Raw genomic sequence first — 10,918 nt, 5'->3', positions numbered from 1 at the left:
TGTGTTCACCTTCGAGACCGTGGACATGCCACAGCATATGTAGTCTGTGCTTAGTTGGCAGTGGCTGTTCCAGGATGAGCCTTTACATAAATACAGAAAACACACCAAAGAAAAACAGCGAAAGCCACGAGAACGAGATGCTCACAAAGCAGCATAAAACATAGTGATGTAATCCATCTGTTATAATTATAAGCATTACATCACCCCTGATCATACTTGACTGATCCTCTTGAACTCTTGAAGGGGTTTTAATATGTTCAATAGAGGGTTGATTTATGTACACCTGCCACCTTTTCACTTCCCACACCTTAGAGTTTGACTTTGTTGTTAAGGCACTCACACTTATTCCACTATTTCTAATGAATGTCAACTGTATTTAAAGCTACACTTTGCACCTTGGAGTGTCGAGTTGTGCTACAATGATCATTATCAACCCATTTCAACGCTGATGCTGTGTCGAGGCCCTGCATGTGACACTCAGAGTTCACCCTTCTCGGATTGGTTTGAAGGGGGAACCTCGCTAAGAAGACAGTGCCAGTGCTGTGGGGCTGTGTTACAGGAGGCTTTGGACGCACACCTTTACACGTTGAAATAAGTTTTGGAGAACAGTACTGTTTCAAAAAATGAAAAATAGAAAAAAAGACTTTTGCAGTTAATTGGTATTTTTTTTATTTGTCAGACAGTGGCTGGTGTTTCTTACAGATGTTAATGGTACGCAGGAGTGTAGCTAAAGTAAGTTCTTATTTCACTTTTACAATGGTTGTATGTCTTGAATTCAGCAAGTTGTTTCTGCAACTATGTCTATTTTGAAAGCTCAGCTCGGACAACTTTCTCCTTATTTGGTGTTACTCGACTGTGTGTGACTCAGACTTAAAAAGTCACAATGACATATCAATGCATGTCAACTTGGACCTTTATTTCCGTGCATCATTTTCCCTGTGCTGCTAACCAAAACCTTCTCTCAGACGCGTCTCAAGCTGAATCACACAGCCACATGTGCACCATTTACAACTCGGATCAATACAGACCCTCCTGTGAGTCATCATAATGTCTCAGGTCATCTGAGACCCTCTCATGAAAATCACTCCCCACATGAAACAGGGCACTTTTGGTGATGACTCGCCTGCGTCTGAGATATTTTAAAACTATTCCCATCGCTCTGCAGCCAGAAATCTGCTTCAAACAAGTTTCTCTGCTGCCACACAGTGAGTGCGCAGGATTTGGCCGAGAGCCTCCTCTGAGATGTGTTTTGCTGAGTCAAACGAAAGCACACCCTGTAACAGCGAGTAGATGAAGTCACTGAGCAAAGTCTGGCCGATAGCAAGCCGACTTGCTGAACAAGCCGCCCTCTGTGCTACTAACCTTGTCCTCAGAACCATGTGGAGCTTATTACCTACTGGCAGGCAGCTGGAAAGTGTGTTGGTCTATCAAAAAGTGTGAGCTGGAAGAGGGAAAATCCCTGCACACTCTGCCAAAACGTAGACTGACTGAGAATTAAAAGGAGGCTTGATTGTTTAGCAGGCGACTGCAAGTGATTCCACTTCTTGACTGAATTCCTGTTTTAATATATCCTCCACACTGCACAGTATCAGAAAACATACTTGCTGGGTTCTCTGAAACCACAGTGTATCCTGAATAAGCTTGAACTGACTTGCCAGTGAACGTCTTGCAAACAAAAAGTCTTTTTTTGAATAAGATATATCAACACATATGCATGTACATTTTATTATAATTCTGGGAGAAAAGAATGAACGAATGCAAAGACAATTTGTCATTATTATCATAAAATTGCGTTGGAAATCTCCTTTGGAAAGATACATAAAAAGCAACATGGCAGAAAAGAAGGTGTAAACACGTTAATATTATTTGAGATTAAAAGTGTGATCAAAAAAAAGCAGATCTTAAATAAAACCTTTTTCTATCTACCAGGGTTTTTTTCGGCAACACCTACATTTTGGGTCTTGTGCCTCTCTGGGCATAAATAGTGAGAAACAACTATTAGACTAGTCAGATCAGTTAATCAGATTTGAATCTGAACAGGCAGAAAATATAAATACAATTTTAAAAATATATTTCTTTCACATAAAAATAGCATAAATGAAAAAAAAACTTTGCCTATAGTTCCACTTTCACATACCACACACATATACAGTTGTTCTTTTCGTGTGAATTTTCAGTTGGGATGCTACTTAAAAGTGGGTTTTAACTTCAATACACAAAAATCTCATACAATGAAAATGTTAATATCAGTAACATTACATAAATTCATAATATTTGAGATTAAACGTGTGATTAAAAAAATCAGATTGCGAATAAAAACCTTTTTCTATCTACCAGGGTTTTTTTCGGCAACACCTACATTTTGGGTTTTGTGCCTCTCTGGGCATAAATAGTGAGAAACAACTATTAGACTAGTCAGATCAGTTAATCAGATTTGAATCTGAACAGGCAGAAAATATAAATACAATTTTAAAAATATATTTCTTTCACATAAAAATAGCATAAATGAAAAAAAAACTTTGCCTATAGTTCCACTTTCACATACCACACACATATACAGTTGTTTTTTCGTGTGAAATTTCTCTTGGGATGCTACTTAAAAGTCGGTTCTAACTTCAATACACAAAAATCTCATACAATGAAAATGTTAATATCAGTAACATTACATAAATTCATAATATTTGAGATTAAACGTGTGATTGAGAAAATCAGATCGTAAATAAAAACCTTTTTCTATCTACCAGGGTTTTTTTCGCCAACACCTACATTTTGGGTTTTGTGCCTCTCTGGGCATAAATAGAGAAGAACAACTATTAGACTAGTCAGATCAGTTAATTAGATTTTTATCTGAACAGGCAGAAAATTTAAATATAATTTTAAAAATATGTTTCTTTCACATAAAATCAGCATAAAGGAAAAAAAAAACTTTGCCTATAGTTTCACTTTCACATACCACACACATGTACAGTTGTTTTTTCGTGTGAATTTTCTGTTGGGATGCTACTTAAAAGTCGGTTCTAACTTCAATACACAAAAATCTCATACAATGAAAATGTTAATATCAGTAACATTACATAAGTTCATAAAAAGATAAAAGAAAAATGCCACTAGTGGAGTTAAAATGGCACCAAAAGTAAGGACTATACTATAAAATTAAAATAATGTATCAGAGGTGAAAGAAGTACTCAAACTCAAGCAGTAATAATACTCCATTAAGTAAAAGTTTTACGAAGTACTCAACATGCAGAATAGCCCTTTTTTTAGTGTTTTGTATTTATATATAATATTATATTATTATCACTGAAGCAGCATGTTATTAAATATGTTAGTTGGGGAGTAGCTACTTTTGCATACATATACTAGAGTTTATTCTGTAATGAATCAAAACTTCACTTCTAAATCTAAAATAAAAGTACCCATCAAATCAACCCAGTGGAGAAAAAGTACAAACACCTAATCTTTGTGCTTAAGCTGAAGGCATCAATTTGTTTACCACAGCTACTAACTACTATGGCCTACTTCTGCAGCTCCCATTACTAGCTTTAAACAATTATATCCTGTTGTAAATGTCTTTTCCTCATGAGCAACAGCGTGACGTGAACTCGAACTGGCGTAGAAGTATCAGCACTAAAATGAAACTAAAAATAACAAAGCTGCTCTGAAAACTAAACTGAAACAAAAACGGACATCCACATGAAACATCATCTAAACCCCACTGAGGAAAGAAAGAGGTTCTACAAGGACAAAAGGCCTCTTGAAGTGACACAGTAATAGAAATCCAGGTTTACATGATAATAAATGGTGGCTTACTGTCATTTAGATACTTTCCGTTTCAAGGTCTTAGTACTGTGCATGGCTTTGTCTGGCTTTAATTTTTCAAGTGTAATAATATAATAAGTAATTTTTGTTAATATTCTAACATATACTACTATATTTCATAAGTTCCTCATGCACAGCCAATCAACACTTAGAGAATACAGACTTACCAAATACCATGTCTTCAAGAATATCCAGAAAATGTTTGAAATGTAATCACATTAGTAAGAAAAGTGCTGGCATTAGTAGTGACTGAGAAAACCTCGTCTCTGGGGGATCTTTCATAAACTCAAACTGGGAGTAGGTAGATTCTACATTTTCAGAATAAAAGGGTCTCCAGTGATGAATCAGTTTGACTCACTGCAGAGGATAGGGATAGGCAAGATCAGTTTCCAGAGAAAATGAACCACTCATAGGGATTACAACAACAAATCTGAGAATACCTGGAAGACGGAAGCACACTTCTGAGGAAAGCTCAACAAATATGGAAAAAATATAACGAAAGTGTCTGGAAAGTCCTTAGAAATCATGTAGATGAACTGGTTCTTCCGGAGATTTTCATCACTATGCATGGAACATGCATCGATGTTGCCGTAGAACAAGCTGTGGGAAAATACGTTTTAGTCCAATTAGCAGGAAACACTTGGGGATTTCTGTATTTCCAAAGGACTTATTATAACAAACAATTCTTTGGATTGAATTCCACCATCAAAGACAGTTAGACCTACTTGTGAGGAATTCCATGCTTGTCTGGTCAAGTTTAAAAATCCAACCCCATATATTATCACGCACATTCTACTAGTTCTGTAGAGTGCAATGCAGAATCCCCACCCTGGTAGGACGGTTTTAATGCCATGGCAGAGGGGTCCTTGAGCACCCCAAGTGCATCAGGCCAGCCTTCGAACTACGCAGGGATCGCTGCCCTTCGATAAAGTGCCCCACATTCATGTTTGCTTCCAGCTGACCCTTGAGAGTCCGTGGGGTGAAAGAGGATCCTTGAGGTGAAAAAGATGACACCTACTGACTCAAAGTTTAGTCACACAGAAACAAAAAGTATCTGCTTCACCTCTGACAAAACATCTGCATTATCTCACCACAGTCATCTGTCATAACTGTTGTAAAGACAAACACAGATCTGTTTCCTAGGGGAACCTTCGAAGTGGACAAAAGCCAGACGTTTGATTCATTTTATAAGCATTTCTGATTAATTTTAGGTAAATGGCAGGACATAAATATAGAGATAGTTGGAAAATTATGAGTTACAATTCTCTGGAAAGATAAATGAAGGCTCTTCAGCAGAAACCTTTGAAGCCTGCTGAAAGATCATTTCAGGTGGGTGGAGGCATTGATTGCTTCACTGTTGCTTCTAGTCATAGTGCAGGCTCAGGGTTTGATCACAAGAGGGCGGTGTGGTCCACTATTTAGCTTCATGCGTGCAGGAACTAGGCACACAAAGCCAACCACTGCTCATGTGCAGGGATAAAACTCAGTATGGAAGATGCTTTTATATGCTGTGACAAGTAATGTGCAACAATTAATACACTTAAATTAAATAAACAGTCTTACATGAATCTTCAAAGTGAATGTTACCACTACTCTGCATGACTTTTTCAAAGTACAATGTACTGGTGATTAGAACCTCCCAGCTCTTTTTAGTATCCATTATCTTAACTGTTTATCCGGCGAGAGGCAGGGCCTCTGGACCCTGGACAGGGCCAACACAGAGACAACTATTTGAGTTCACGTTTACACGTAGAGGCAATTTAGGATCACTAATTAACCTAATGCGCATTTGAGTGTGGGAGGCAACTGGAATAGAGGTAAAATTATTATTATTATTATTATTGGTGGTATTACTATTAATAATATTATTTAAAAGTCCTTTAATTAGTCATTGACAGTGTTGACAGATGCTGTAACATTTGTTTGCTATGTGGAAAATCATTTCATATGAAAATTTAACATATTTCTTATGCACAGTATCAAATAGCTGTAATAAGTTATAACTATCAATCAATACATTGATAAGCAACTAAAATTTCTATTAGCTTTAAACTCCATTAAGTGTGTTATAAACCATTTGTTATAATTGTAAATACTACCTGAAAGTAATTAAAACTACTGAGTACTGACAGTAATGTGGAACCAGCAAACACATTTTTTTTTTTTGCATATTTGAATTATCATCTTTATTCGTTTTATTATATACTTTGTGTTTTTACGTAAAGAGACATATTTCTTTTACACGTATAGATTATATGGTTATTTCATATCTGTATATATGTACACCTTAATCAAATCTAACATTAACACCAAGAAAATAAAACATTGACAGTGCAAAAATGTTCATTAGTGGTCAGCTCTCACCCTGGCAAACCACAATCAGTGCCAAGATTATTTCCTTATGTTCTTTTCCCCAAACTTTTATGCTCTCACACAACTTTGGGAATGTTGGGGAAGGAAAAAGATATTCATAAAGTAGGGGTACAAATGCAGTTGCGCAGATATAGAAAACATCTATGACCATAGTGGAAATTCCCCTTAGGGATTAATAAAGTATTTCTGATTCTGATACGGTCAACTAAGCTCCAGCTTTTTCCCTGTTGACCTGTTAAAGCAAGTAGTTTAACATTTTGGGAAATGAGCACTTTCACTTTGTTGCCGGGCATTAAATGAGGAGATTGATCCCAGCAGTTATCTGTTTTTAAGACTGGCTGACTTAAGTTAGCTCATCAAATGCTAGCTTGGCTTTCTTAGCCCCGCATAAAAAGTTTATCTTATCACAACGAATGAGGGAAAAAAAAAAAAAAAGTCTTATCATTCGTAAATTTTTACATATTGTTTCTGTAAAGTGAACAAACAAGATATATCAAAAATGGAGCTTGCAAGGTAAGTTCATTTTTGACAGTCGTCTTATCTCAGCACAAAAAGTGGAAAACTAGTCTTTCTTTGACGCTCATAAGACCAAAGTTTGTAGTTTTTACCTTGTTTTCTTATACATAGTTAACAAACTGTAATAAGTAAAATGGGGGGGGGGCCTCACGATGGTGGGAGGAACATTTCGTCGCCTTTAGATGACGCGTCGCAGTATTTGAATGGTGTCAAACTTCTCACCTTCTTCATCCTCTAAGCGCAAAAGTTTGAGTAAATACATTCCCCAAACAATGTTAAACTGCTGTGTAGAAACTACAGGTGAGGTGTGACCACTTTGACAGGATGTGGACGCTCTGAGGGACGAGCTGAAAGGCAAACGTGTACGGGAGAATTTCTTAAGTAGTTGAGTCACCATAGAGGCCTTTCTGTGGGTCTGGATCTGGGTGGTAGAAATGCTCAAGTAATATACAATAAATATACAATATGAGAGCAGACACTACACATACCAGTTATTGAGTTTGTGATTGTGGTTTATGCAGAGATCGCGCTTTTGTTTTCCAATGCATTTTGCAACCGGAACCAAAAGTCACAAACCATGGAAGAAGCAACACTCAATCCTACATTTGTTAAATCCGAGGAGGCAATATGGTATGTAAAGCCCTCATTTTCTAACCAGAAACTGATCAGGCATATTTACCGTTTAATATATGCAAATGAGATGTTGAGTAGTCTAAAAATAAATACTTTTCTGTTGTTGGTTGATACTAAAGGGCCACCGACATGTAGCATCAGTGTGTGATTCCGTTCATCATTACAAAAACTAACTAAATAAAAGTGAAGAAAATACATGTGTGAACCATTTGGTTCTTGCAAACAATGGGAGTTTATATTTACAAAGTAAAACCAATGGGTTCTTGGCGTTTCTCTCTGAATGGATGCATAAAAGTGAACATATATAGCTGATCTAAGCTCAACTGTACAGTCAGTGGGTAACCAGCCCAAAAAGTCCTTACATGCATTTTCCTCACACATTCAGAGAATCTATTTACTATTATTTTACAATTAATTTCTACTAAGCTGCTGTACAGAGGTTGTGCTGAGGTAAAGCGGGTGTTTTCTTGACGAGGACAGGACTCGGGCAATTTTAGCAGAAACGGTCACCCACTATTTGTTAGGAAGGTTTTGGACCACGTTGGACAGGGAGGACAGCGGGGGGACAGGCGCGTGGGAAGGGGATGCGACTCAACGACGACACAGAATATATTGCTGTTAAACCCGCGGTTTCCACATTCTATGCAGATTGTGATTATAATGTCTGTTTCCAGTATAAAACACAATATTGGTGTGTACTTTTTTGCAGTTAGTTGCAAAATACTGGTAGTATAACCCCTGTTTATAGATAAATTTAAGGAATGGTCATTGTAGGATGACTCCAAATGCAGACTGCACACATGCACACAAAAGCACCTTTGATTAGAAAAAGAAAATCGCACAAGTTTGATAGATATCATTGACCATACATGTTGACATTTTCTACATAAGAGTCCGAGCACTGGTTTGCATTAAGAAGTTATGAAACATGTTCGAAAAAGTATACATTTTGGTATACAACTTTGTAAATGTTGCTTTATAATTCTTTACCTCCAAGTGTCTTTTTTTTTTTCTCTTCTTTACATGCAGTTGACTCCTTGAAACTACTACTGCAGGAGCTCAACCAGTCGGTGAGTTGAGCCTAGTTCTACTGTGAACAAAGCACTAACACATTGACTAATCTAGATCAAACATGACGCTTAAACACTGTCAAGTTTTTTTTCAAATGTTATTATTTTGACATTGACTTAATTATGGAACTTCAATGGGCCTAATGTACTCATGCGTTCTTTCCAGGATATTGAAGGCTAGCAAATATGTCTTAGAGGCTAAAGTTTTTCCTGCCTTTGTCATTCGGTGCGTGTGAAGCATGAAAAAGTCTGTACAATCAGAACGTGTGTTCATTGGCAAAAAAAATAAAATAAAATAAAAAAGGAACAGATTGCTAAGAGGACCCTATGTCAACTAATCCTGCTACAATACATCTAATGCTACTTAATCAAAAAGAAAAAGAAAAGTATCCTCTGAAAGAGACATTCATTAGTGGAAAATGACATGCGGCAGGGAAGAGGGAAAACTTAAAGTCATCACTCAGACTGAGCATAGATGAATCTGCAAAAAAAAAAAAAAAAAAAAAAAAAAAGAAGTCAAAGAAGTTCATCTGCTCAGAAGGAGTCTTTAATTCCTTGGTGCTCAGGTGCCACAGGAAAGTCTTTTCATTCATTACCACCAGACAGGAAACATACTTTGGAACTAAATCTTCATCCACGGGGTTTCCCAGTTCTTCAAATACTAATTCCAGTTAACTCTTGGTGCCAGCATCTTGGTTTGTGGAATAGTTTATACATGCTCACAATTTCATCTCAGTCAACTGCATTCATTATGAGACGTTTCGTAGAGTGCATCTTCTGCTTTTCCACCCCCTAAAGGTCAATGTCCTCAAACCTACAGGCGTAGTTGAAGTTTCCAGCTCATCTAATGACACTAATGGCATGCATAATGTTTCTATATTTGGCTGATACTCCCCTAACCCCCCATTACCTGTCAATTAAATTATCATATTAAAATAAAAATCCACTCAGATTCAGTCTACAACATGTGAAACCAGCCAAGGCAAAGTCTTGTTATGTTAACTGCTCCCACCATCTGCTCACCAAAAATATATTCTGTCATATTTTTATTATCTTTATTTTATTGTCCTCTAGTCCTGGACTTCTCATTCTTCTTTTATTCCTGGGGTAAAGGGTCACAAAGGTCGGTTAGACAATAAGGATGGTGGTAGTGGTCATGGTACAGGGGACGTGGGAGAGGAAGTTCGCCCTCAGATGGACACCGGACACGTAATGACCTTGTCCTCCAGCATGACGCTGAGCACCAGGAAGACAAAGTACAGCATGAACATAATGAAGCCAAGCAGCTTGCTCATGCGCCACTTGCAGGCGGCGATGGAAATGATGACAAAGAGGAGCATCAGGAAGAGAAGCACGATGGCACAGAAGAGGCCGTTGGAGCTGACCTGCACTGGTCTCAGCCCGTTCAACAAGGACCACAGGAGCCAGGGGAATGGCAGTCTGCAAATACACAAAGGCACACGACCCTTACAGGATATCTACTTTAGTTTGTCACGGTTACGTTTTACAAATTGTGGGTTCAAACCTCCACCAAAAAGCAAATTCCGGCCAAACAGGTGGCCTATCATAAACCAATGAGAATGTGAAGCAAGTCGATATTATACGATATATTTTGACATTAGGGATATTAGGTTACTCGCACTCGGCAGAGCATAGCAAATATATAACACATCATGGTAACATGACTCACAACGTGACAACGATGATAAACCTGTAACTCAGACAAAACGAAATTAAAGAGAAACTTAGCAGCAGCTGAACATCTAGTTATTGCTGACACAATGTAGTTCAACCTTCCTGCAGTGATGCTTGCAGGATTTAGAGTTGTATATTAGGATGTTATGCTGCAGCTTTGCTGTCTATGCACAAGCCTGCTGTAGCTTTTGCTGTTACTTTATCAAAATGTCCTAAAGCAGATACTTTAAGAACTATAATTTAAGCACTATTTGGCCATTTCAGAGCATGTAAACAGCATCACTCTACAGTGTTTTTTACAATAACCTACTGTAATAAAATGCAGTTTTTAAATGTAAACTCTGCACAAACTCAAATCAGGTCCAGAAGATGCACGCACCCAACAGTAATGTCGAAGATGTTGGAGCCTACGGAGCTGGATACCGCCATATCACCGAGCCCCTTGCGTGCCACAATAACACTGGTGATGAGGTCAGGGATGGAGGTTCCAGCTGCTAATATAGTCAGGCCCATAATCTCCTCAGTAATCCCAATGGTCTCTCCAACCTGCAAAAAAAAAAAAAAAAGAAGAGAGATGAAAAAAAGAAAGAAACTAAGCTTTAGAGTAAATAAAATCTAATCTTTCGTTCCAGCTATTTTTAATTTCTTTGTGATGCTTGGGAGCTGTGATGCAGGTGAGCAAACTCCAGCTTTGACAATCTCTTTATTTTAAATAAGACAGTTATTATGAGTGGGGGGATAACAGAATATGGTTTCATTTTATATCTCAAGGAAAGGAAATTGAGAAGAAAACAACTTTTCTTCTTGCCCCT

At 37.6% G+C, this 10,918-nt stretch overlaps 1 protein-coding gene across 12 annotated transcripts in view; it reads right to left on the bottom strand.

Annotated features, from left to right (window-relative positions):
- Positions 1-8,551: 8,551 nt before the first annotated feature.
- Positions 8,552-10,918, bottom strand: part of LOC137137714 (sodium/potassium/calcium exchanger 2-like) — a 38,952-nt gene continuing 36,585 nt past the window's right edge. For all 12 annotated transcript variants that reach the window (XM_067524342.1, XM_067524344.1, XM_067524333.1 and 9 more), the window contains 2 exons: positions 10,486-10,652; positions 8,552-9,851 (listed from right to left, as the gene is read on the bottom strand). In XM_067524342.1, coding sequence (XP_067380443.1) covers positions 9,602-9,851; positions 10,486-10,652 — 417 coding nt within the window. In that variant the 3' untranslated portion in view covers positions 8,552-9,601. The remainder of the gene's footprint in view (positions 9,852-10,485; positions 10,653-10,918) is intronic.

Source organism: Channa argus, chromosome 12, assembly GCF_033026475.1.
Source record: "Channa argus isolate prfri chromosome 12, Channa argus male v1.0, whole genome shotgun sequence".
Classification (NCBI taxonomy): domain Eukaryota; kingdom Metazoa; phylum Chordata; class Actinopteri; order Anabantiformes; family Channidae; genus Channa; species Channa argus.
This window is presented reverse-complemented; position numbering and strand designations above follow the sequence as displayed.